This window comes from Molothrus aeneus, chromosome 19 (genome assembly GCF_037042795.1).
Source record: "Molothrus aeneus isolate 106 chromosome 19, BPBGC_Maene_1.0, whole genome shotgun sequence".
Lineage (NCBI taxonomy): Eukaryota > Metazoa > Chordata > Aves > Passeriformes > Icteridae > Molothrus > Molothrus aeneus.
The window spans coordinates 3,755,841-3,781,925 of record NC_089664.1 but is presented as its reverse complement, the minus strand read 5'-3'; the positions used below and the strand labels follow the sequence as shown (position 1 = coordinate 3,781,925).

At 51.3% G+C, this 26,085-nt stretch overlaps 2 protein-coding genes across 2 annotated transcripts in view; one reads left to right on the top strand and one right to left on the bottom strand.

The window, feature by feature from the left end:
• The window catches only part of ASTN2 (astrotactin 2), a 351,752-nt gene that overhangs the window by 218,749 nt on the left and 106,918 nt on the right, over positions 1-26,085 (top strand). The window contains exons 14-16 of the mRNA XM_066563103.1: positions 6,595-6,719; positions 7,057-7,161; positions 8,585-8,764. Coding sequence (XP_066419200.1) covers positions 6,595-6,719; positions 7,057-7,161; positions 8,585-8,764 — 410 coding nt within the window. The remainder of the gene's footprint in view (positions 1-6,594; positions 6,720-7,056; positions 7,162-8,584; positions 8,765-26,085) is intronic.
• TRIM32 (tripartite motif containing 32) lies at positions 14,608-22,316 on the bottom strand. The gene is made up of 2 exons (XM_066563104.1): positions 22,301-22,316; positions 14,608-19,484 (listed from the first exon to the last, which is right to left on the bottom strand). The coding sequence occupies exon 2, from the start codon at positions 19,415-19,417 to the stop codon at positions 17,474-17,476; it is 1,944 nt and encodes a 647-aa protein (XP_066419201.1). The 5' UTR covers positions 19,418-19,484; positions 22,301-22,316; the 3' UTR covers positions 14,608-17,473.

Here is a 26,085-nt window from a genome sequence, read left to right as displayed (position 1 = left end):
GGGCCTGTGTGGCCCTGAGGAGGGCTGTGGTACCTGGGGGATGTTTGGAGATGCTCTGTGGGAAGATCAGGTCATGTTGGCAGAGCACTGTCACAGACATCTTTTATGAAAAGTCCTTTCCTTGAGATTTTTTCTCCTGAGAAGCTGAGAGGCCTCAGGAACAAAATGTAACCAATGGTTATCTGCTGCTGTGGAATGCAACAGGTGCATTGGGGATTGGTCTCATGTGGTTGTTTCTAATTAATGGCCAATCACAGCCCAGCTGGCTTGGACAGAGAGGCTGAGCCGCAAACCTTTGTTATCATTCTTTCTTTTTCTATTCTTAGCCAGCCTTCTGATGAAATCCTTTCTTCTATTCTTTTAGTATAGATTTAATATAATATATATATCATAAAATAACAAATCAGCCTTCAGAAACACGGAGTCAGATCCTCATCTCTTCCCTCCTCCTCAGACCCCTGTGAACAGGGTCACAGAGCATACAGCTGATGGGAGCTCCCAGCCCCATGCAGGGTTTGGGGGCTCAGCCTGGGGCTGTGTGGAGGGGATGGTGCTGAGCAGCAGCCTGCAGACACCTCACACCAGCCCAGGAGCAGCAGGGCTGGCTGGTGTGATTTACCTCCTGAAACACCTCAATTTAAATGCTAATTCTTCCTGAGCCAGGGGGTGAGGCAGCTATTGGACACTGTCAGGCTGGTTATTGCTGGCCATGAAGGGGGACACAGAGACAGGTCTGTGACAGATGAATAATGCCATGACTGACTCTCACAATTAACAGACAAATATCATGTATATAGGTTAAGAAAAGTTTATAGATTTATAGTTCTGTTGTACCCCCTTGTGTGGTTATCAAGGGACAGCTGGCAGGGCTGGCTTGTCACTATGGGACACCTGAGCTCCAGTCAGGATTTGAGGCAGAGATCTCCACCACTGGACAGCGAAGAAGGGGTTGATGGGCAGAACTTTGGGAGGGGTTAAAGGGTTAAAAAGGGAAAAAACCTCCATTGTGAGGGGGCTGAGCACATGGCAGGGAAAATCTTTTGCTCCCAGTGCTGTAACCTTTTTTCTTTATTCAGTCTTCTGTTGTATTTTTGATAAGGTTTAAGAAACCTTCCTAAACTATGAAAAGTGAGCAGCTATTTCTCACAGGTCCTATGCACAGCATCAGGGATGATATTGGTGCTCTCCTTTTCCCCTGCAGCCTGGTCCAACCACACTTCATTGCAAGCAGTGGTTAAGGCTGAGAGGTGGGGATCTGAAGGGGCTCCTGAACTTGGCAAAATCCAACTGGATAAAATCTCCTGTTTTATCCTGCCTTGTTCTGCAGGAGTGGGGACTCGCTGAAATTAATGCTCAGTAAATTTGGAGTAAGTAACTGCTGCTTCACAGGGTTTGCATTAAACCTTTATAATTCACCAGTGCCTGAGGTCATGGAGACGTGCTGGGGCAGATTTACGGTGTGCTTACCTTCTCCTAAGTGGCTGTGGTAACAGGACACCCTCTTTTCTGCTTCCCAGTGACTCCAGATCAATTTTTTTTTTTTGGTGATGACAAGCTAAAAGGAAGCTATTTCTCAATGTCCCCGTGTCAAGCTGGGCTCTGCTGATCTTGCAGCCACCCCAGCAGGCAGCTTCTCCAAGGGAAATTTGGGTGAAAAGCTGGCACTAAATAACCTCAAATCCATGGTGTTCTCCCTGAGCCATTGTGGGACAGAAAGAAGTGAGATTAATAACTAATTCTTTGCCAGAGCAGGCGTCCTCTCAGGCTTGCATAGCAGAAAGGAGTAGTCACTTTGCTGAACATAAGCTTGCTGGATGATAATGTGATTAACATTTGTAGCTGTGCTGGCTCAGATAAGGGTAATTAAATCTCACGCTTCAGGGCATAAGCTAATCACTTGTGGGGTCACTTTATACATAACATTTATATATTTACCCCTTCATGAATATACTTGCCCAGGTGGTGCAGGGTGTGCATCCCCTGGCAGTGTTGGGTGGAGGCAGGAAGCCCCACATCCGCTGATGCTTGGAATGTGCAGTGGGAGTTCTGGAGCTGCAAGGAAGGGTTGGTTTGCAGAGTGCATCCTCAAGGCCGTGGGAGCAGAGTGCCAAGGGAGGAAGCCACAGCTGACTGAGCTAAAGAGGAGAAGCTGCTCCTTCACCCAGCAGTGTTGCTAACAGGAAAATGGAAGGCATGTCAGCCACCAGCTGATCTCTTCCTGCTGCAGGCCAAAATCCCACTGCCAGCTTGGCTCTGGCTTTGAGCATCTCAGCAAGGAGACATGGTGCCCCAGGGCCAGCAGAGCCGTGCCCTGGAGCAGAATCCAGCAGCCATGGCTCAGTCCTGGAAGACCACAGCACTCCAGCTCCTCCCCAGGGCCTGCACTGAGCTCTCCTGCTCCCCACAAACCCCATTTTGCCTTTTCTGGTCCTTTCTGGAGGCTTCCCACGGGCTGTGTGAGCTGCTGCCAGCACTGCAGAGTGCAGCGATGCAGCCCAGTGCCGCACCACAGCTCTGCTGCACGACCTTGGCTGTGCTGTTAAAGGTCACAGTCCCCAAAACACAGCTGGATTGTGCATCTGGTTTCAGGAGGACAGGAGAACAGTGCCACAGCAGGCTCTTCCTGCCTGAGCCCTGCTCCTGGTACTGAGCAGTTGCCAGTTGCTGTCACCCCAGCAGCACCCCGAGATGTGGGAGCTGCTCTCAGCTGTCTGTGTCACCCCAGGCAATGGGTGCATTGTAGGACTCGGCTAAAGACACACCAAGTGTCCATCAAAGCCAGGATTTTGAAGTCATTTTAATCCAGGCAGCTGCCTTCCTCCTCAGCCCAGTATCTGAGCTCGCTAGAGCCTTTGGCCATTTGACCTTTCCCAGCATCAGGCTCGTTTGTATGGACTCAGTTCCCTCCAAGGCAGGCACGTGCTCTGGGTCAGATGCTGCTGGGAGAAACTGCATTTCCTCCTGTAATGACTCAATATCTGCAAAATGCCTTGGGAGATGCTCAGATCCCCAGCAGGAGAGTGCTGGGGAGTGGATTCCGTGTGCATTGTGCTGGAGAGAGCTGTGTGCTCACTGCTCCAGTGAGTCCTGGGCAGCTGTTCCAACAGGGACATGCCAGGGGCAGAACAAGAGGCACAGGAGGATGTTGTGGGGCTGGCAGGTTTGTCTGCATCCTGCCTGAGCCCACTGCAATAACCCAGTGACCCCCACACCTGGCCCTGCAGAGATGCCGGTGGCTCGGCCGTGCCCCAGTTAGAGGCACATGTGACAACACGTGCACAGGGCTGCTGTCACATCCCTCCCCTCACCCGTGTCCCTGCCCCTTGCACAGAGCCCTCTGGCTTTGATCACAGCTTCCAGAGAGCAATAAAAGTCTGGCAGGAGCTCTTTTGTGCCTCCACAGTGAGCAGCGTGCAAGCCACAGGGATGTTTAGAATGCCCTGTGGAAGAGGAGCCCTCTGCCAGCTGCCAGCCCACAGAATGCTGTGCCCTGGGCACACCCCAGCAGCCCTGTGCCCTGGTGATAGAGTGTCCCCATCACCACCCTGCCCCTGCAGGCAGTGAGGACTCTGCACGGGAACAGTGTCCAGAGTGCTCCCCCTGCATGGCTTTGGCTCATCCCTGCCTTGGGATTGCAGGGAGCAGGGCCTGGAGGTGGGGAAGACCTAGAAGAGATGCAGGAAGGGCTTGGTAGCAAGAATTCATCATGGAAGTGCTCCTGAAGTCCTGCCTTGCACTGCTGCTCCCTCCCATGACAGGAGCACATTGTGGCACGTGCCCACTCCTTGGCTCCCTCTTGCCCCTGTTTTTTCCTTGGCCTTTTGAGTGTGGAACAGTTGAACAAACGGATAACAAGAGTGGTCCTGCAGAATGTGGCTGTTCAGTAAATGCCTTCTCATAGAGGCAGCAGCTGGTGTGTGTGGGTCTCCTCATGCCTCAGCTTCTCCCTCCTGAGCTGCCCAGGTATGGGCCACCATCCCCTGTGTCTGTCCTGCCTCATGGATGAGCTGGGACATGCCCAGGGACAGCTCATGGCATGGGTGGTGTGACCGTGTTCACAGGGGTCTGAGGATGAGGGAAGAGATGAGGATCTGACTCCATGTTTCAGAAGGCTGATTTATTATTTTATGATATATATTACATCAAAACTATACTAAAAGAATAGAAGAAAGGATTTCATCAGAAGGCTGGCTAAGAATAGAAAAAGAAAGAATCATAACAAAGGTTTGTGACTTGGACAGAGAGTCCAAGCCAGCTGACTGTGATTGGCCATTAATTAGAAACAACCACATGAGACCAATCCCAGATGCACCTGTTGCATTCCACAGCAGCAGATAACCATTGGTTACATTTTGTTCCTGAGGCCTCTCAGCTTCTCAGGAGGAAAAATCTCAAGGAAAGGATTTTTCAGAAAATGTGTCTGTGACAGGTGGGTGCTGCTGAGATGGCTCAGGTGGGGCAGGAGGAGATGCTGCCTCTTTGTGTCTCCTCTGCCCCATGTCAGGGTGCAGGGTGCTGGATGAACAGGAGCTTCAGGCACCTGCCATGCCATCTCTTTGTGTCCCTTGGGGCATACCAGGTCTGTCCCCTCCTGTGGGACAGCACTTGGGAAGGTTCCACCAGCCTCCTCCTGGGAATCCTGCTCTTCTCAGAGCTGGGCTATGGGGCTGGGCAGCCATGACCCTCCTGGCCCCTGTGCTCATGCTGGTGCAGGATGGGGAGCTGACCTGTCAGGACAGGGCAGTCCCACACCCAGGATGGCAGGCAGGCTCAGTGCATCCTGCTTTTCCATCACACTTCTCCGTGGCTTTGGGATTTGGTAGCGCTGATGTTTTCCCTTTTCTGCTGAGGCAGAGCAGCAGAGACACCAACATGCTTCTCCCCTGTTCCCTACCAACTTGCTTTATTTTGCAGCCCAGTTTCCCACCACCCACACGGCTCCCAGCTCCAGCAGTAATTGCAGTTTTCCATTTGGAATTGCTGTGACAGCAAAGGGCTCAGAGCAGCAGAACATTCCACCATGGGGATCCCGTGCCCATCAGGATCAACTGGAGATTTGTGAGCATGCTGGGAGTGAGAGGCTTTTCCCCTCAGAAAAATACAGCACTCTTTTTCCTTTTTTGCACTGAGGCAGTGCAGAAAGTGATGCTCCTGAGATGCAGTCAGCTGCTGGTGGCTCTGAAATGGGGGTGTAGCATGAGGCAGGCTGCCTGTGCAGCCAGGGAATCATGGAATCATGGTTTGGGTTGGAAGGAACCTTAAAGATCATCTTGTTTCAACCTTCTGCCATGGGCAGGGACACTTTACACTAGAGCATCCAGTGTAGAACCCATCCAGTCTGGCTTTGAACACTTCCCGTGCCCCACTCAGGTGTCCCTGCCTTCAGATGCTCCTGTCCTGCCTGGGGGCTGGGAGCATCCCCAGCCTGGTTGCACAGGGCTGTGGCTTCCTGCTCACCTCTGGTGCAGGTTGCTGTGGCCACATCTTGGCCCCAGAGCAGTGGGAGGATCCCAGGGAAGTGTTCCCTGAAATCAGCATCCCACTGTGCTGGGACCCATGGAGGTGGCCAGGGTGTTCCCAGTTGTGAGATGACCACAGGATGATGGATCACCCTCCCAGGGATGGGCTACAGGGGGTTAAACCAGGGTAGGTGAGTGAAATCAGCAGCTGTTTAAAGGAAAATATATTACAAAAAATGCAGCTGGGGCAGGCTGTGCCAGTCTGAACCTCCCCCAAGCTCCTGGGGCTGACCTGATTTTGCAGGAACCTCCCTTTCTTCTGCTCTGCTGCCCTTTTGTCTCCACACCTGGAGGATGCAAAGCCTCCTGGCCTATATTTTGGCTCTAAGATCAATATTTAAAATCCCCCCTCCTGTTTCCTCGGCGCAGGCGCGAGGCATTTCGCTTACCAGGGGAGGCTGGTCTCCCAGAGACCTGTCTGTTCACCATTTCAAATCATTTCCCTGCTACCCTTGTTCTAGAAACAATTCATTAGGGGCCTATTATACAATGTTTTACCTGCCAAGGTTAGAAAAGATCCTGCATGTGTGGTAAAATTGTACAGTGAGCTGTGCATGAGAGTGGTTTTTTTTGTGTCTGTCTGTAAAATAGACTTTTTCTGTCTTTTGGAGAGTGAGTCACTGGTGGGGGGTGAAAAATGTGGAGGTGATGATGGTGCCTGGGGAGCCCCAGCAGAGCTTGGTCACTGTCCACATGAAGATGCTGCAGGTGTGGAAAGGGGCAGTTTTGGGGTGTAGCAGCCATTCCTCTTTCCTTGCCCCTTCTCCAGGGGCCCACTTTGAAAATCTGGGCCAAACCCAGTGGCCGGGTCCCCAGGCTGAGAGCAGTTCTGTATTTCTGGAGCACTAATGGAGCTGCAGTCCCTGGGGAGCTCATTAAGCATCATCTCAGAGGGCTGCACAGCCAGGCTGGCTGGTGGGGAGGCTGCAAACCCCATCCCCTGGCAGGGCTCCTGCTCCAGGAGATGTCCCCTGTCCTCCTGCACCGCCTGTCCTGGGGCCACCAGGCCTGCTCAGCCCCACTGCCTGGCCGTGCCCTGCATCGTTGCTTTGCAGTTGTCTTTTTCTCTCTGCAGGGAGAATAACTTCATCAAGGACTTCCCCCAGCTGGCTGATGGCCTCCTGGTGATCCCTCTGCCCGTGGAGGAGCAGTGCCGTGGTGTCCTCTCGGAGCCCCTCCCTGATCTGCAGCTCCTCACAGGTATGAGCTGCCCCCAGGGTCCAGAGCACAGGAGGGACAACCCCTTGTCCCAGCCTGCACCCCAGTGTGGCTCCTGAGGGGCATCAGCACCCCCTTTGTGCCAGGGGCAGAAATAATCTGGGGGATGTGCGAGTCCATCCCAGCAGCATCTCCATCCCTGTGAGCAGTCACAGCCATCCCAGTGCTGCTCCAGCTACCCCAGGGCATCACCAGTGAGCTCTCCAGCCCTTCCACCACCCCATTTCTGACCCCTGCAGCACACAGCAAGGTGGGAGGGGGCATTAAGCACTCCCCAGAGCATGGTCAGCACTGTCACCTGCCTGCTTTGCCTTCATAGGGGACATCAAGTACGACGAGGCCATGGGGTACCCCATGGTGCAGCACTGGCGGGTCAGGAGCAACCTCTACAGGGTGAAGCTGAGCTCCATCACACTCTCTGCAGGTGAGGGATTCCAGGGGCAGGGAGATGTGTCTCTGCATGGGTGAGTGGTGGTTTTCTGCCCCAAGCATCCCACTGACATTTCCCACCTCCATGCTCTGTTCCCAGCACTGCTGCAGAGGCAGGCAGGGAGATTCACCTCCTTTTTTTTTTCACCGGGGGGGAAACTGAGGCAGGGAGTTTGGGCAGCAAGAGGTGAGGTCAGAGCCAGGAGGAAGCCAGTAAGCAATGAGCAGGAAGGATTTGTTTTGGAGTGTCTGCATATATCTGTATGTACAAAAAACAGTCAGTCCCTTAAAAAAGGTGCTTTCAAAAGGAACTGAAGCACTTGGAAAAGCAGGTCATATAAAGCAGGGAGTCACAGATGAAGAAGGGGTGGGTGGGAGGATCCTGCAAATGTCAAAACATTTCACTGCCACGTTTTTACAGCTACACATTTTGTTTCAGAAATGCTGAAACATTTTGTTGCGACCTGAAATGTTTTGCCTTTTCGTTTCAAAATAGCATTTTTTATTTAAAAATCAACGAGTTTTTAAATGGTGAGAGAAAGAAAAAAAAAAGGTTTAGTGCTAACAGGCTGCACAGCCCCAAAATGAAATAACCTGCTCAGAGCTGAAAAAAATATGTGGGTTCAGCTCAAAATGAATTCTTCTGGCTTTTTTATTAGAACAACCTTCTCTTTCAATAAACCAACCAACCAACCAGCCAGATAATCTCATTTTGGTGACAGCTATGACGTATTTTCTTGCAGTATGTTTTCTGTTCCAGCACTGAACCAAAACGGTGCTTTCAGTCAGCTCTAAGTGATGCTGAAGTGCTGTGGAGTCACCAGTGTCTCCAGGATATTTCACCTGCACAGAGCAGCAGGGGTCCATCATGTCCTTGTCCCATGCCAGAGGTCCCTGCTGTCCCTATGGATGTTGCTCAAGTGATGCCTTGACCTTTGCACATCCACGGAGCTGCCACCAGCCCAGCCCTGCATGTGCCCCTGGGCTGTCTCCAACTTCCCTAAAAATAGTTCCCAGTTGTGCTAGGGATGGGACATCTCTGGTGGTGGATACAGCCAAGCAAAGGCCAAGCACATCCTCTGGGGAGAGTGTTAATGATGTGCCAGCAGGCTGAAGAGCAGAGGAGCTGGCAAGGATGGAGGTTTTGTGTGTGTTTGTGTGTATATGTGTGTGTGTGCACATGTTCACGTGCACATCCCTGTAAAATTATCTGAGAAATCTCTTAGGGAGAGGAATCATAGAAGGAAGTCAGAGCCACAGCCTGGGGTAATAGCAACTTGTGGATTCCAAAGGATCAGGTGCAGGCACAAGAGGAGGAACCGCACCCATGTGGGGCCTTGTATGACCTGAGCAGGAACCTCTGGGGCTCCTTTCCCCTGGGTGTTGCTGCCAGCCCACCCCCTGCCTCCCTCCCACAGGCTTTGCAAACATCCTGAAGATCCTGAACAAGGACAGCAGCCGGGAGGAGCTGCTCTCCTTCATCCAGCAGTTTGGCTCCCACTACATCGCCGAGGCGCTGTACGGCTCCGAGTTCAGCTGCACCATCCACTTCCCCAGCAAGAAGGTCCAGCAGCAGCTCTGGCTCCAGTACCAGAAAGGTGAGGAGGGTGATGGGAATGGGCAGGGGCACAAACATCAGGTGTCATGTGCTGGTTTCCACCCATCACCCCCTTTCCCATGCATACACCATCACCATGCTGGCATGGAGGCAGGAGGCTGGTCCCAAACTGAGTGCCCAGTGTCAGCTGGCACATGTCATTGCAGCATCCCTGAGCCACCCTGCCTGCTCCTGCCCTTCAGCTTCCATCCTCTGGCTCCATCCTTGCCCAAGGTGACCCCCTTCCCCACAGTGGCCCTCCCATGCCAGGGTCAGCTGATGGAGATGTGACATAAATGAGCTGTCTCAGAATGGCTTTGTTTTATTGCTTGTGACAATGACAGTCTTTAAGGAAGTGCATTAAATCAATAGCAGACTCATTGTGCTACACCATAAATAACGAGACACATCATTAAACAGGGCAATAAACTTCAGGACTTTGAAGTAATACAATTAGGTTATGTTTATAAAAACTCCCTTATCGCTGTAGCCTTCCATTTGCCAATTCATCTCTCTCCTCCAGGGACTTGGGGATATGCCCTGGATCTGATATTTTCCTATTCAAAAAAATATCTGTGGTGTATCACAGAGCCCACCTTAGGGCTGATGGTGACAGAGGTCATCAGGGCACTTGCCTCCTGCTCTGGTGGCACTGCCAGGAGCAGCCTCACCCCCTGGAACCCAGCAGAGAGAGGTGTTCTCCCACACACCACCTCCCTTGCTCTTGGCTCATTTTCTTCTCTGTTTCCCCAGTGTAGCTGGTCTTGTAAGCGTATTTATAACAGCCTGTGCTCATTTGTTTGGGTTTTAAATAGTGATAAATGAAGTTTGCCATAGCAATGCCCCTGTTTAGCAGGAGAAGGCACGTGGAGGTGGGTTGTTTATGTACTCATGGTGTTATTAATCACTTGGGAACATTCCTGCAGTCCAGGGGCATGTGTGTCGCTGGGGAGCAGACCCCATGGTCCCAGTGCCATCACCTGGGACCAAACCAAACCCAGACAAGGGTTTCTCAGGAGAATGAGAGGTGGGAATGAGAGGCAGCTGCTGCAGTCCAGGCCTGGCACAAGCATTGCTGCTGTTCCACCATGCTGGGGCCAGAGGGGACATGAACAGTGCTTGACCTGGTGGTGAAATATCTCCCATTCCTTCAGTGTCACCTCCCCCATGTCAGGGGCAGCAGGGGCTCAGGGCTCAGGGCCACTGGGGTGGCACAGGGCCTCAGTGACAGAATAATTTCCCTTTTTAGTCCACGCTATGCAGCTGGCTGAGGTGGATCCCTCCCTCCCCACCTGGGTCCTGCCCCCATTCCTGGAGCTGTGCCTGGCTGCCCTGGCATTTGTGGGGCATCCAGAGCATCCTTTCCCAGTGCCTGTGAAGCACCAAAGCACTCATGGAACCCCAGGGATCCCCTGAGGGGTTGCATGCAATGCCTGGGGATAAACTTTTCACTCCTGATCGTGAAGCATTTGGGCACCAGGTGCTGGCCCTGACCTTGTGGTTTGTGCATGGCTCCATCTGTGGCTTTGGTAGCTGGTGGGGTCAGTGAGGTTGGACTTTGGGGCTGTGGGCAATGCAGAGGTGGCCAGTGTTGTATTCAGCTCTTTGATGGCCAGAAAATGCTCTTGGAAGGACATTAAGGATGTTCAGGACTCTTGGAGAGATCAACTGTGGACAGAGAAAGTGTCATGGGGGAAACCCAGGGCTCTGTCCCAGGGAAATTCCAGTTAGCCAAGAGAAAGAGCTTGCTGCTCATGGTAGATGGATTTTATTCCCAACTTCTCTACTGATTTACCCTCATTTTGCCAGCGACATAAGGCAGATAGGAATAAATAGCTCCAGCTAGACAGTTCTGGATGCCTTCTCCACTCAGAACAGCTCTGGCCTGCCGGGCTCCCTGCTGCTCACCAGCCCATTCTGAGCTGCTCAGTGAGCACACATATGCATCAGCTCTAATAAATATAAAAGTAGGGCCAGAATAACTGTAATTTGTTAGTGGACAAAACAGGTCACAAGAGGAGGGAGAGAGGAGAGGCTCGAGCTGATTGGAACAGCACCAGCTCTGAGAAAAATGCACATTACGGGGTGTTTGCAGCACTGCCCAGAATTATTTTAATATTTTAATCAACTTCATAAATCAATCTGCAGGCCTCAGGAGGAGGCCTCCAACAATAAAGGCACAATCTGTGCGTAGAGCCCTAATTGAAAACATGGTTCTGAAGAGAAGCTCACGCTGCTGGTGCCAGGGCAGGCTCTGGCTCTGAGCTGGCCTGGAGCTGCCCAGAGCCTGTGAGGTGGGTCAGTATCTGCAGAGCTGTCCCTCCTGCCAAGGGCGGGCACAGGGACCCATCTCTGGCCAGGGACAGTGTAGAGCAGGCAGCCTGCTCTGCCTGGGGCACTGACAAGTGTTCCCTTCCTCCTGCAGGCGGATGTGGGGGGAAATGAGGTGCCAGAGCAGCCTGCCCTTGTTCCCAAGGGTTTGCAGGAGTGAATCCTGCAATGGAGAGCCAGAGAGGCACAGTGGCACAGCTGTGGCACAGCCAGCACTGTGCTCCTTCAGGGCAGGAGTGGGAGCATCCCCCAGGCTCCCTCACAGGAGCAGCCTCAGTCTGTGAGCACACCAAAGCAAACTCCAATTTTACTTCATGCAGAGTGATTAAAAGCCCATTTTTTGGGCTGCTTGCTCTGGCTCTGTGCAGCCAAGCAATGCTTTAACCCATTGAGTGGCCTCCAAGCAGGGACCTTGAGATGGACCCAGCCATTGATCTGTGCCATGGGAGCCTGCATCGCTTTTCTTCCCTGGTGGAGCCAGCATTTAACACTGATGGTGCCTCATTAAGTTGGTAGCAGTTGTGTGAGGACCTTCATTTGGCAGGTGGGACAAACATGATGTGCCCAGCCAGCTCCAGCTGTGTGTAAGAATGTGCTGAGCCTGGTGGGATGGAGGGATCCAGCTTTGTCACAGTGGTGCTGTGGATTTCTGGAGAAACCAGTGTGGAGAACACCCTGGAGTGCTGGCTGCTGCACAGCAGTGCCTCCATGGCATCCACACTTCTTCTTTTTCTCCATTCTGCCCCCACAGTCACTAGGTTGGGGTGGATGAGGTGCTGGGAGATGACACAGCCAGGACAGCTGACCCAAACTGGGTCATTCCTCACCACACAGTGCCATAATGATAAACCTGGAGGTGGAGGCTGGGAGTCACCCCACCTCAGAGACTCAGAAATTGTACATCAGGGAAGAGAGTGAACCCACCATCCAGCAAATCCCCCTGCTGGGAACCACTTCATTCTCTGATAGAAGTTCATAGAGAGCTGGTTGGTCTGTGGTTCCTCGTTCTGGCTGCTGAGGAGAAGAAGAGCTTGCTTAGGGAAGAGGAAGATCTGCTCTGAGAGCAAAATCTGACAGCCCTGGTGAGATTTCTGCAAGAGCTGTTGCAGTTTGCTTATTCCCACTGGAGAAGGCCAGCTGGGAAGCAGGAAGGGATGCTGATGGCTCAGGATGTGTGTGCCTGGGTGGGGAGATCCAGAGGGTTTCACTGCCCAGCTCTGAGGTTACTCTAGGTCTGCAGTGAGGGAAATGTTTGTTTTTCTTGAATTTCCTATGATCTCTAGATAGAGTTTCCTTGGCTGAGGTTCCCTGGCCATGTTGAATGCTCAGCCAGCTCAGCCTGTGGCTGCTGCAGATGGGAGAGATGCTCATGTTCCCTCTCAGTAATCGATCATTTATAGGAATAGTCCAGGGAGAGGCTCTGTTCTGGCAGGTCCTGTCACATTCCCTGAGCCTTTCTGCCCCCTGCCCTCCCCAGTATTTGCTTCTCTCCTCTTGGAAAACACTCCATGGACTGCATTTACCTGTAAGAGATCACAGCTTTCATGCTTTCTTGTGAACTCAGCAGTTTTGACAGGAGATTTCACAAATATCCTTCACAAAATTAAGGCCAGAGCCTGGAGCTCTGCTAAAACAGCAGTCCATATTCCTCTGAGTGAAGCCTGTGGCTCCCTCCTGTCCTTTCAAGGCTCCATTTGTCTCCCTTCAGGTCTGATACTGCCATTAACACAATTAAGATTGAACTAGTCCACAGGAACCTTTAGTTTTCCTTTCCTAGATGCAATCAGGTGCATTAAGAAAGCTGTAAAGCTACTTTTTAGCTGTTAAAGGACATAATGGGTTTCCCTTATATGTGCTTGGTCAGAAGTAGAACACAGAATTTCCCTGGTTTTGAGACCTGTCCCTATGTACAACCACTCTATTACCTTTCTAACACTCTTAATTGCTTGGTTTATGTCATTATTTCAAACCCTCAGATTTCAACATTTTGTTCAGAGGAGGTACAAACAATCTAGCTGGTTGTCATGAAATTTAGTTTAGACTAAAACATGTGCTGTGAGTAAGTCTGCTAAATGACCTTATGCACTTCTCATTGTAATCCAGAATTGCCAGGCAAGTTGAGTAATTAGTTGTGCAAAATGAAATAACTTTAAATCCTCACATTGAGTAATGACCCAGAAAAATCACTTAAGCTATACAATAGGAACAACTCAAAGCATCTGGCTTTATTTTCACTTTTGTAGCTCTACCCTCTGATGAGGAACAGGCTCTGCTCCTCATCCCTTCATTCCCTGGCTCCTGGTTTTGCCCAGAACAATGTCCATGGCTCAGCTGTTCTGCCCTAAGAAATCAGAACTTGTGATAAAGCTACAGGGTAGGTCTAACAGCACCACGTGAGGGTTGAATGATGTTTGATAAACCAGAAATCCATACCTGTTTAAAGAGCTGAGCTGAGCCCAAGTGATGAAATCTTTCACCATATCAGCCAGGTGGCTGCAAAGGGAGGGGAAGGGAAAACCTGCTGAGGAAATGTCCCTGCTGACCATCCAGGAGCCCCTCTGGCAGCCCCACTGGCACCATCTGAGCTACAACCCCCACACTCAGTCACAGCAGGTTTCCTCACCAGCACAGCTCCCATGGCAGAGTTTTGATCTAAAAATAATTTAGTCGTGGTGCAACACCAGGAGAACAGCCTGAGCTGGTGCCTCCAAGGAGGGGGACTACAGAGGAAACCCAGGTGTTTTATACCCTCACAGTGTAAAGTCTGAGGTTTTCTAGGTGAGCCCATGGCTCCTGATGTGTCCACTCACCTGGCTGTGTCACCACAGGTCCCCATTGGCAGACTATGGGTGAGCCAGGGACACAGGCAGTAGATTACTCACAGGACCTGTTTTAAACTAAATTTCATGACAACCAGCTAGATTGTTTGTACCTCCTCTGAACAAAATGTTGAAATCTGAGGGTTTGAAATAATGACATAAACCAAGCAATTAAGAGTGTTAGAAAGGTAATAGAGTGGTTGTACATAGGGACAGATCTCAAAAGCAGGGAAATTCTGTGTGTTCTACTTCTGACCAAGCACATATAAGGGAAACCCATTATGTCCTTTAACAGCTAAAAAGTAGCTTTACAGCTTTCTTAATGCACCTGATTGCATCTAGGAAAGGAAAACTAAAGGTTCCTGCAGACCAGGCTCCCAAATATAACTGAGCTCCCAGAGCCAGTGAACTCAAACCAGGCTTCTGAAACATCAGGTGACAAGGGAGATACTGCCCCTGAGGCAGTGTGAGTTAAGGTACAAAACCAAAGCATTTGTTTATAAAGGTGGGTAGGGAAGTGTCAGGAAAAGTTCCACGAGCCTGCCAGGATCAGATTTCTCCTTGGCAACCTGACACATAAAAGGGTCTTGTAGCCACTGTGTTCCCAATCTAATCCCTGCTGGCTGTAAAATCCAATCTGCCACCGAGGGGAGAAGATGAAGTGTTTTAATAAGAAAATGAGCCGTTTGCAATGCACTTTTAATTGGATCAATTTTTCCTTTATTACACAATCTTTAAAAACCAAACACATACGTATGACCAGACAAGCTCTTCCTCCAGATACAGAGCAGGAGCCAAACTATTTCAACATAATCCTTAATTACTCCATTTCACCTCGTTTGGCAGATGATCATGACACTGTGTGGGAGCACCACAGCAAGCAGAGCTCTGTAAAATCATCTCAGTCGAGTTTTTTCAGGGGATGTGCAGACCCTGGGTGAGGGACAGCAGATTTTCTTTTTCCCTTTTCTCCTTGAAATCTCAGACTGGAAGAGCTGCAGGCAAGACAGAGCCCCAGGCGCTGACTGCAGTGTCCTGGCCCAGCAGTGCCTCACAGGGTGGTGTTATTTTTCTTAATCCTCTGAGTGAGAAACAGATGACAGACACTTTGTTTGAACTCTGTAACCAGGAACAGGCTGGAGTAACCAACTGCTCAGTTTACTGCACCAGCTTTTAATTTTTTAATTTTTTAATTTTTTTTTTTCAAGCACTCCAGGAAATGTTATTGCTAGTAGTTGTGCTGTTTGTTGCAAAAAAAAAAAAAAAATCCACGGGAACAGAAAATTACAGAGGTACGTATTATCATAGATAATATTGCTTTAATTATTCAGGTCCACAGTAGTCTCCTGTGTGGAGCAGTTCTTGGAAGCAGGAGAAATGTTTAAAAGAAACCAGAAGGAGAGGAGCTGCCACTGCCATAAAATTGGAAAAATGCCTTCAGTTACAATGTCATGAACTGCAGCACAGCCCAGTAATCAACATCACTTCCCCAGAACACATATTCAGGATGAGAAAGGCTCCTCAAATTGCTGTCACATGCCTTGGGCAACTGCCCCCTCCCACCAAAAAAGAGAAGCAGAGAATGTGAATAGCAATGTAAAAGCTGGTAGCCTTGGCAAGCACACGGAGCAGCTCAGGAGGGAAGGGGAGCTGGGTCCCCTGGGCTGCCTCAGCACCACCAACCACCTCATGTCTCAGCTCCCTTCTCCACAAGCTTTCTCCAGTACATTATAGCAGGAGAAATTGGAAGCTGCCCTGATGGAAGTTCCATCACACAGCTGTGTTTGTGTGCTCTCTCCTTCAGCACTGGCTGAGCACAACAGAGGGAAAAAAAACCCCAAATCCCACCAAAATCTGGTTCCAGCATTTTTTCTGCAATCCCTTTAACTGCCAAACATTCAGCTAGAGCAGCAGCAGCTCCCCAACCTGTCTCCCTTTGCTGTTTCAGCAGGGAAAAGTATATGGGCTAAAAAAAAAAAAAAAAAATCACCTGTTGCAAACATGTTGTAGGACAAGTAGCAAACAATTTGCTGGAGCATGGCAGCCACTATAAAATCAGCTTTTATATTGTCTGTCGTGGCCCCAAATTTGCAACTACGCTGTTGATGGCAACAAATAAATGCACTGCAGTGTAACTATTATCTGTGGCAGATTAACATGCTACCACTGTGCCCTATTTAAATGCATCTTTCCTTCAATAAACTATTCTGGGCGAGCAGCACCACACTGAGGTACACATTTATCAGCCAGGAGAGCAGCTCTGTGGGGGCCTTGGTTCACACAGCTGCAGTTTTGTGCTTCATTTGGCCCAAAGCCTTGATGAGCAGAAATGCTGGTGCCTGCTGGTGTCGTGGAAAAAAAGAATTATAAAAAAGAAAAAAAAAATAATAATCTGAGGAATGTATGTTTTGCTGTGCAAGGGAAAGAAAGGCAGTGCACCAATGGATGTACTTCCAAACCTTAAAAAACCAGAAGTGAAATAGTCCCCCCTGCCCATCCTTATCTCAGAAGTGAGTCACTTGCACAGAGGAGGTGCAGATGAGTGGACAGCTATTGCTAAATGCAGTGGTCTGGAATGCAGAGTAGTGAAGTGCAGGTGAACATACAACACGTTGCATTTAATCTCATTTCCTACAATCTCCCAGTCTCATTCCCCCAGCTCTTCCCCCCCTCCCCAGGAAGTTTTAGATACCAGATAGACCTTCCAAAGAGAGTTTCCAGGACACATTTAATAATAAAACAACAGTAAACAGCAACCCTAGATTTCCCTTTTTTCTTTTTTTCTCCAGCCCCCTCCCTTTTTACCCCCTTCTATCTAGCAGAACTCTGATTAGTAATAAAACCCCTGTCTTCTTACAACTCAGGAATAAAGAGGGCAATTTCCTGGCTCAGCTCGGTCTCCCACGATTGCACAGTACTCACTTCACACAGAACAGACACAATTCACAAATGGCACGACGGGGCAATCTCCTGAACACCAGAAAAATGGGAGAGACAACCCTGCCTCGTCAGGGTGGAAGCAAAGCTTCATCTCCGTGCAGCTGAAGTGGCCATTTCGTTTTATGCAGTGCTGCAAGCACAAATTGCTCTCTCTAGGAGTTGCCCAGACAACTGCTACCCAGTTCCTTGCAAGTGCCACAGGGTTGCCTCTGCTAGTTCTCTAAGGGAAGGTGATTTAGAGCAGTCAGTCAGTGTTTATGGCACAAAGAAAGACACAATGGTTGAAGCTGGAAGTGTAGGAGATGTGTGGCATAAGGAGGTGAAGAGGTTTATGGAGGGCCTAGTCACAAGAACCAAGACTGCAAGGGATGGATCCTTTCCATCGCGCTTGTTCTTATTTGTAGGGATTTTATATAAAAAAGAAGAAGAAAAAGCAGACCACCACCACCACCACCACAAAAGCTATTTTGTATCTAAACACAGAACATGATGACCTCTATGCCAAATCCCCTTCAGCTATGGCACAATCTTCCTGAAGGCTTGACACTGGTTCCCGTTGGATTGCAAGGAGGCTGCAAAAATCTCCACTGCCAAGACAGGCTTTGCTTGCAACCAAGCCTTTAAGGGGTGGAGTATCTTCTCTGGTGGTAACTGTAGATCTTAATGCAATGATCCCAACAGTCCAGCACCAGCAGCTGCCCTTTGGGAGTAACAGCAATACCCACGGGGCAGGTGAGTCCCTCCCGGATCAGGATGTTGTAGCCGCCTCCTTTAGGAAAATGCAGGATTTCCTTACGACTGCTGTCAGCCACGATCAGGTCTCCCCTGGAATCAACGCACATCCCGGCAATGCACCTGAAATCCTCATTCTCAGAGAAGAAATGGCTGATCTGGCGTCCCAGCTGCCCATCCGGGCCGACGGAGCCGATGGAGAAGCCTCCTTCCAAGTGGTGCTCGTACTGCCGGTTCTCCAGGTTGAGCCCCAGCCCCTGAGTGAAGTAAATGGTCCCTTCAGCGTCGCAGGTGACAAACTTGGGGCGCACAGCACTGCACAGGCAGCTGTACTTTACCACCCCCACGCCACGGTCCACGGTGAAGCACCAGAGCTTGCCCCCTTCCACGTCGGTGACCACGAACTGGCCCGAGGGCAGCGCGGCGATGCCCCAGGGCTTGCTCAGCTGGCTGCGGTGACACGCCACGCAGTGGCCGTCCATGGTGTACACCTTGACAGAGTTGTCGTAGCTGTCTGTCACGCCAATCAGCCCGTGGCAGTTCATGGTGACGGAAAGAGGGGTCAAGTTGGGCAAGTCTGCTCCAAGGAAACTCAGCACGAAGCTGTCGATGCCGCTGGGGCTCCGGCGGATCTCCTTCAGGAAGCCCTTGCGGGTAAAAACCTGGATTCGGAAGTTGCCCCGGTCTGCCACGAGCACCTCGCCTTGGCTGGTGACGTGCAGGCTCACAGGGAGGTTGAACATCCCTGGCAGGCTGCCCTTGGAGCCCATCTTCTTGATGAAGGAACACTGCTGGATGCTGGTGGCTGCTTCAGGCATCCTTGGCTTGGCCGGTGAGGAATGGGGGGTGCAGCTGGGCTCCTCCTGCACCAGGTCAGGCTCCCTAAATGGTACAAAGGAGGATGCTGCATTTTCCATGAGGGATTCCTCCACGTTAACGGTGCGGGGTTTCTTCACCACCTGCCCGATCTGCAGTGGTCCCACGTGGCTCACCTTAAGGAGTTCCACCTCTTGGAGAGTCAGCTCCCTCGGGAGAGTGTTTGTCAGTTCTGGCTCTTCCTCATCCCCTGCCTCCTCCAGGAGAGCTATATCCCCCTGCTTTATTTTGGCAAGGAAATAGTCACAGCGAGACATTATCTGCACTTCTGCTAAATTCAGCAGGTAAGCCTGCTCTTCCATCACCTGGTTATTTATCTTCTCCACTTCAGTCAAAGAGGTGGTGAAAAACTTGCGTGACCTGGCCAGTTCTTCCTGGATCTTGCGCTCCTCTTTGCTGTACTCCTGCAGAACCGCTTTGTATCTGGATTGCAGGTCTCTTGAAACATCCTCCAGAGCAGCTTTCCTTTTCTGCAGATCACCCATGAGCTCCCGAAGCCTGGCAAGCCTTGTTCCAAATTCCCTCCTACGCTCCTCAGCAGCCTCTTTGATAGCCATGACTCTGTGTCCTGGGGGCACGTGCGAAGCCTCCTTGCACGGCTCACACAAAACCAAGCTACAGCTCTTGCAAAAGTGTCTTGGCAGCCTCCTTCCGCAGACCTTGCACATGAGGAGTCCCACCACTTCCCCCAGGCCGGCCGTGTCAATGATCTTCAGCACCGTGAGGTTGTCGGTGAGCTGAGCCAAGCTGGTGATCCGCGTGATCTTGCTGCAGAAGGGGCACCGGATCCCGTTGATGCTGTTTGCCAGGAGCTTCTCCAGGCACTGCTTGCAGATGGTGTGCCCACAGTGCAGCAGTTTGGGCCTCAGGTGCTCCTCGGTGAAGGACTCCATGCAGATGGGGCACTCCAGGACCTCTCGCAGCGCGTCCGAGTTGAGATAAGGGGCGGCAGCCATGGTGCTCCAAGGCAGCTCTATCCAGCACAGTGCCTTGTGCTCACATCTATTCCAAGGTGCTCTGATTCTGTCCAGGAAGAAAAAAGGGAAATGTGATTTATGTCACCACCAGCAGTTATGTATAAATGCAATTTATTTCTGACTTATCGCCTAACCCTGCAGAAAAAGAAACCCAGTTAGGTTTTCCATGTTGGGAAGGATAGATTAGTCATAGCTAATCTCAGGGTGGGCAAATTTCAAAACTAACTTGCAGCTCCCAGTGCGATGAATTATTCACTTGCAAAATTTGTAAAGTAGCATTGAAAGAAGTGTAATGGCACCAATATGGAAGCCCAGTAGATATTGATGACTGAATCATCTCCTCATGGTGCCCATCTCCTGCTGCCAAGCCTCTGAGTTTACATAATTTACTGAAACCCAGGGAGATTAAACCAGGCATTCAAAATGCTGCACATCAAAGAAGGAACCAGATGGTGCGATGCTTTAGGACATTAATAGATCACCTCTGGAGACCTGCATTCAGATGTGACATCAGATACCAACAAAATGAATGTGCCTGGTTCACTCTGCTTTGCTAGAGAGCCAAAACACATTTTCAAGGTTTCATACATTTGCTTTCATAGAGGAAGTGAAAGTAGCAGGAATGCTCTGTCAGCTTCTGCTCGTTCTGGGGGTGACTGTGCACACTGAAAACACACAGAGAAGGTTTGATGCCAGTGCATCTCAGTAACCTCTGCCATGCTGCACCATGCTTCATGCCAATTAAACACAGCTCAGGCAGGTATTAGCAATAATGGAGCTAACAGACAACTCCAAACATCTGAACTCCAAACATACTCCCAGTGTTCACTATTAGCTCCTGAACTCAGCTTAACTGCATTTAATTTCTCCTCGTTTCACAATTTCACAATGTTGACCTCGTTCTTGTCCCCTGGTTCAGTTTTACACCACTCTGGTTGCTGTTCAGCTTCAATCCAGGTTTCTCCACCCTCACATCCCTCCCAGCAGGGAGCAGATCCCAGCAGCTCTCCTGCCAAAGCAGCCATCCATTCAAAAGGAACAGAACAGGGCTCACATCATTAAGTTATTATTCACTAGACTGGGTTTCAAATCCTTTGTTATTGTACTGCTTAGCCACTAAAAAATAGGGAAGAAAACCTTTCTCCTAGGGAAGAGGAGGAGGAGAAGGAAGTAGTGAAGTCTTTGAAATGAAGAGACAGTGGCAGAGGGATGTGAACACACAGCTCTCTCTGAGCAATGGCTGCATGCACACAGCATTCTCACTTCCCTGCTGGGCCTGCTGCCTTTCTCTTTGGGAAAGATTCTATGTATTTCAGTTTGCTGTGTGCTCCTGTGCAGAAAAACAGCTGCAAGGAAGAAAAGTTCTTTATGCTCATACAGAAAAGAAAGCCCCCTAATTTTAATTTGTCAGCTGCAGTTCAGAATCATTAAAGCCTGTATTTCAGGAAGGGATTCAGTGGCATGGCAGAATCTCCTGGCACCGTGCTGGGATCAGCTCAACACTGGCAGGTTGAGTAGCATGGCCCTGGCCCTGGGGAAGCAGAAACCTGGGCACTGCCATGGAGAACAGAAACCTTGCTCTGAGGGAGGAAAAATCTATGATTTAAAATGGTTTTTAAAAATGAAACACAGGATACCAGGTTCATTATTCTTACTTTCCTTGGAAACACGTCAAAAGACTGGCTTAGGGAAGGACAAGGGAGCAGCACAGGCACCAAGTACTGAGTTACATTAAAAGCTGCCTTTAAAACAAGTATTTTCATTAAAGAACAATGGCAGATGGGATTTTAAGTCAGGTTGGGCTTTTAGAGAGCTGATTTATATGACATTCTTTTCATATATAACCCCCTTTATCAGAATGTCAGCATGCCCTCAGTAATGGGACATTATTTTTTCCTTTTATCTCCCTCTCACACTCGGCTGTGCCTCCATGGAAGTTTCCTTAACAGCGAGTTGTTCTTGCATGTCGGTCCCTCCCGGGGCAGTTCCTCTGACGCAGAGCAGGGTATTACAGAAAGCCTCAGCTGAGGATCAAGCCGTAAAACCGTGAATTATGCCAGTTTGGTTTCCTTACATTCGGAAGAAATTTCCTGCCGTGGTTTCTCTTGTCACCTGGTAGTTTTTAGTGAGCGCTTGCGGTGAGAACACCGGCTTCACTTGTAATTCAGAGCTCGTGCCATTAATGAGGGAAAATAATGGGGTAATGCTGCAAAATAAGCGCCGCTGACAGGAGTTATCACAACAACAAAACCAGCAGGACAACCCCTCGGTTTGGGGGGGGTTTCAGTGAAAAATCCAAGGGTTTGTGTTGGAAGGACCTTAACCTTGGCCTGATCGAACCCTGGCCATGGGCAGGGGGAACGCCTTGGGGAGGGTTCACTGAAAAATCCAAGGGTTTGGTTGGAAGGACCTTAACGTTGGCATGATCGCAGCCCTGCCATGGGGAACACGTTCCACCAGCCCGGCCAGCCCGGCCCTGGGCACTGCAGGGATGGGGCGGCCATGGAGTGAGTGCCCGGTGCTGCTGACCGCACAGAGCACACGCCCAGCTCCGTGTGCCCGCGGCCGTGCTGGCTCAATGGCAGCGGGGCGGGGGAGGCTCGGTGCGGGCCCCCTCTGCCGCTGCTGCCGGGGGGGGACGGGGCGAGGCGGCCCCCTCGCTCCTACCGCTCAGCGCGGCGGGGCGCGGCCCGGTGCCCCCCTTCCATCCCCTCCATTCCATTCCATCCCCTCCATGCCATTCCCTTCCATCCCCATCCCGTCCCGCCCGTCCCCTCTCGCCGCCCGCCCGGGGGTCCCGCCGTGCCCGCCCCGCCCTGCAGGGGGCGCCGCCGCCGCCGCGGCCCCGCGCGCGCTCCTCACCTGCCGCCGCTCCGGGCCGCGCCGCTCCCGGCGTGCGCCGCGCGCCGCGCGTCACGTGAGCGCGCCCGCGGGGCCTGCCGGGAGTTGGAGTCCGGGGCTGGCTGTGGGATGGGGGGGAGGGACACCGGGGGGACACCGGGGGGACCGCGACACCGGCACCGGCACCGGTACGGGGGGGCTGCGGCGGAGGGGACGGGCCGCGGGATGGAGCTCGGTCTGCCAGGCCTGTGCTGCGGCTCGTGGTGAAAGGAAAGGTTAAAAGTAACAAAGGGAAAGCAGGAATGTATTTTCGGATTTGGGTTTGTTTTTTTTTTTTTTTTGGTTGTTTGCTTGGTTTTTTTTTGTTTTTTTTTTTTTTTTTTGTTTGTTTAATCCGGCTGTTATGTGTCATTTTGGCACGTGCGAGTTATTCACTGCCCTTTCCCTGATCAGGCAAAGCTGCTGCAGGATGAGCCCCTTCCCTTTCTCTTTCACCTTTCCCTTCCCTTCCCTTCCCTTCCCTTCCCTTCCCTTCCCTTCCCTTCCCTTCCTTCTCCTTTCTCCATTCTTCTCCTTTCCCTTCCTTTTCTATTTCCCTTGCCTTGCCTTGCATTCCCTTCTCATTTCCCTTCCCTTTTCCTTTTCCTCTCCCCTTTTCCCCTTTTTCTCTCCCTTCCCCTTCCCCAGCAGGTGTCTGATAGCTTTTACATCACCTACTGAAAACATGTATTTCTTGTTCCATGCCATGCCTTGGAGCAGCCTGCAGGCCCCAGCACAAAAGGACTATTGGGTACAGCTGCAGCTCTGAGCAGTGGTAGCCAGAGGCAGGGATGTGGCCACTGGCCTATGGCTGGGCTGTGCCCTGTGTTTCCTGAAGCCAGTGTCACCATCAGGCTGTGCCCTGTGTTTCCTGAAGCCAGTGTCACCATCAGGCTCTGTCCCCTGTTTCCTGAGGCCAGTGTCACCATCAGGCTGTGCCCTGTGTTTCCTGAAGCCAGTGTCACCATCAGGCTGTGCCCTATGTTTCCTGAAGCCAGTGTCACCATCAGGCTGTGCCCCCTGTTTCCTGAGGCCAGTGTCACCATCAGGCTCTGTCCCCTGTTTCCTGAGGCCAGTGTCACCATCAGGAGCACCGACCCCATTCCAGCCCCATCTTTGCTTGGATGTCATGAACCTGCTTTAGGGATGGCAGAGAGACCCCTGTGCTGTGACCCTGTGGGGCTGCAGAGCAGACTGAGGAGTGCCAGGGCTTGGGGCTTCCTTTGGGATCAGGGGAAGCCACAGGAACCGTGTCCTTCACTTCCCCCTGCCACAGGCAGCAGCATCTCGTGCTCAGCCCAGGGCTGACCTGCAGCTGGAGCTCTGGAGGCTCAGCCTGGCAGGAATTCAGTGCCTGGGGAAGAGGCAAGCCCTCAGTTTAACCATTTCCCAAAATCCCTCCATTGGCCTCTCTGCCTGCAGCACTTTTCCACTGCTCACCTGCTCCAGCCGCCCTGACCTGTGCTGAAGGAAGTGCTTGCATAATGCAGCAAGTCTGGCCACCTTCTGCTGCTCTTGGTGGGTTTTTTCCACTTTGTTTAGAAAAGATTTGTTCATTTGGAAGGGATCTACGTCCCTGGAGCTGCAGGGATCAGCAGTGTGGGCAGTGGGTGCGCTCAGAGGCAGCAGGAGCAGATGCAAAGCCTGGCCAGGGTTGCAGAAGAAAATGAGTGAGATTTCTTTTTTTTTTTTTTAACTGAGTCCCCTGTTTCAAGCCCCAATGGCTCCCTGGGGGTGTTGCTGTGCCCAGGGAGAGGACACAGGGTTCACTCCCAGTTCCTGGCCTCACCAGGGAAATGCTCTTTCAGTCCCTGATCTATGGGGAAGAAAAATGGATGTAAACATTGAAACCAGGGTGGTCTGGCAGATCTTGTGAGGCCACCCACACCTGAAAATGAGCAGGGTGAGGAAAAAACAATGGTCCACATAGGAAATAATCATTCAATGCATCCTGGGGAGAAAACAAAGGACTCTCTGGATTTAATTAGAGGTGACAATGACCTGCTGATGATGTTATCCATCATGTGCCAGTATGGGTACCCTACAAGACAAGGAAGGATAGGAAACTTGTCCAGCCTGGGACCCTGCTCACCCTGCCAAAGCTCCTTTGCCAAAGCTGTGTTGCAGGGGATACTTTCGAAATCCCCTTTTACAGAGGGTTATCAGAGGTCTCTGAGAGCTCTTTTTTTTCTTAATGCCTCGGGCTTGCAAGTGTGTAAATGTCTCATCTGAAGCTGAGGTGAGATCCTGCCTGTCCAGCCTGCAGGCAGCAGAGATGATCTGCCCCCAGATACAATTCCTGCTCCAGCTGGGCACCAAGGACAAATGACCCAAATCTCAGCCCCAAGAGCACAAACACCGTGGGCTGGAGAGAGAAAAACAAGCAGGGTGGGACTGCAGGGGCTAAAGCTGGAATGGGACAATGAACTGCAAGATGCAAATGGAGCAGAACTGATCCCAGGGAGAGACCCCGTGCCCGGCTGTGCATTTTGGGACCATTTTGGTTCATCTTGGGTGCAGCCCTGGCTGGGCTCTTGTGCTGCTCAAGGTGGATCCATGGAGGCTTTTTAATAAATCCCTGCTTTATTCTTTAGCTCTGTCCAGTCTCTGTTCTAGGGCAGCCTGCACAAGGGGACACCTTTGGGATCATTCCCAGGGCAGTGAGGCTGTGGCAGGCCAGGGGTCACACGTGGCACCAGTCACAAGCACGGTGGTGCAGCTCGCTGTTCACACCTTGGTGTTGGACCTCAGGATTGTGTTTAATTGAGTTTGGTTAATCAGCTGGGAGCACAGCATCATCAGGGAGAGAGGGTGTGGAGAGGTGCAGAGGCAGTGTGGACATAAAGGTACTCTTCCCCAGGAACTGTGGTGGCAGGACAAGGGGTTATGGATACAAACTGAAACAGGGAAATTTACATTAGATATTGAGAAGAAGTTTTATCATTGTAAACATGGTGGGGCACTGGCACAGGTTTCCCAGGGAGGTTGTGGCTGCTCCATTCCTGGACATGCTCAAAGCAAGGTTGGATGGGGCTTGGGGCAACTTAGTCTAGTGGGAGACATCCCATCCCATGGCACGGGATTGGAACAGGATGATGTTTTAAGGTCCACTCCATATTCTAGAAACATTCTATAAGCAGGAGATTAAAACAGATCACAGAGCCTCACACTTGGGAGTTTATCAAGCACCGACACCCAGGGGCTGTTACACATTCACTGTGCTGCACTGCTTTCCCCAAGGCTGGGCTGAGGATGGAAGGACGAGACCCTGTGAGTGGCATGGAGGGACCACGGGGCGAGGGCAGCAGGATGTGGGGGATGGTGAGTGTGCTGGGATGGTGTGCCCGTGCCAGGATGGTGTGCCCATGCCAGGATGGTGTGCTGTAACCTGGGATGGTGTGCTGTAACCTGGGATGGTGTGCCATGTCCTGGGATGGTGTGCCATAACCTGGGATGGTGTGCCATGGTGTGCTGTAACCTGGGATGGTGTACTGTAACCTGGGATGGTGTGCCACATCCTGGGATGGTGTGCCATAACCTGGGATGGTGTGCCACATCCTGGGATGGTGTGCCCATGCCAGGATGGTGTTTGGCATACTGGGATGGTGTTCCCAAAGCCGCAATCGTGTGCTGCATGCCAGGATGGTGTTCCCAAAGCCGGGACAGTGTGCCTGTGCTGGGATGATGTTCCCAAAGCCGGGACGGTGTTCCCAAAGCCAGGATGGTGTTCCCGAAGCCGGGATGATGTTCCCGAAGCCGGGACGGTG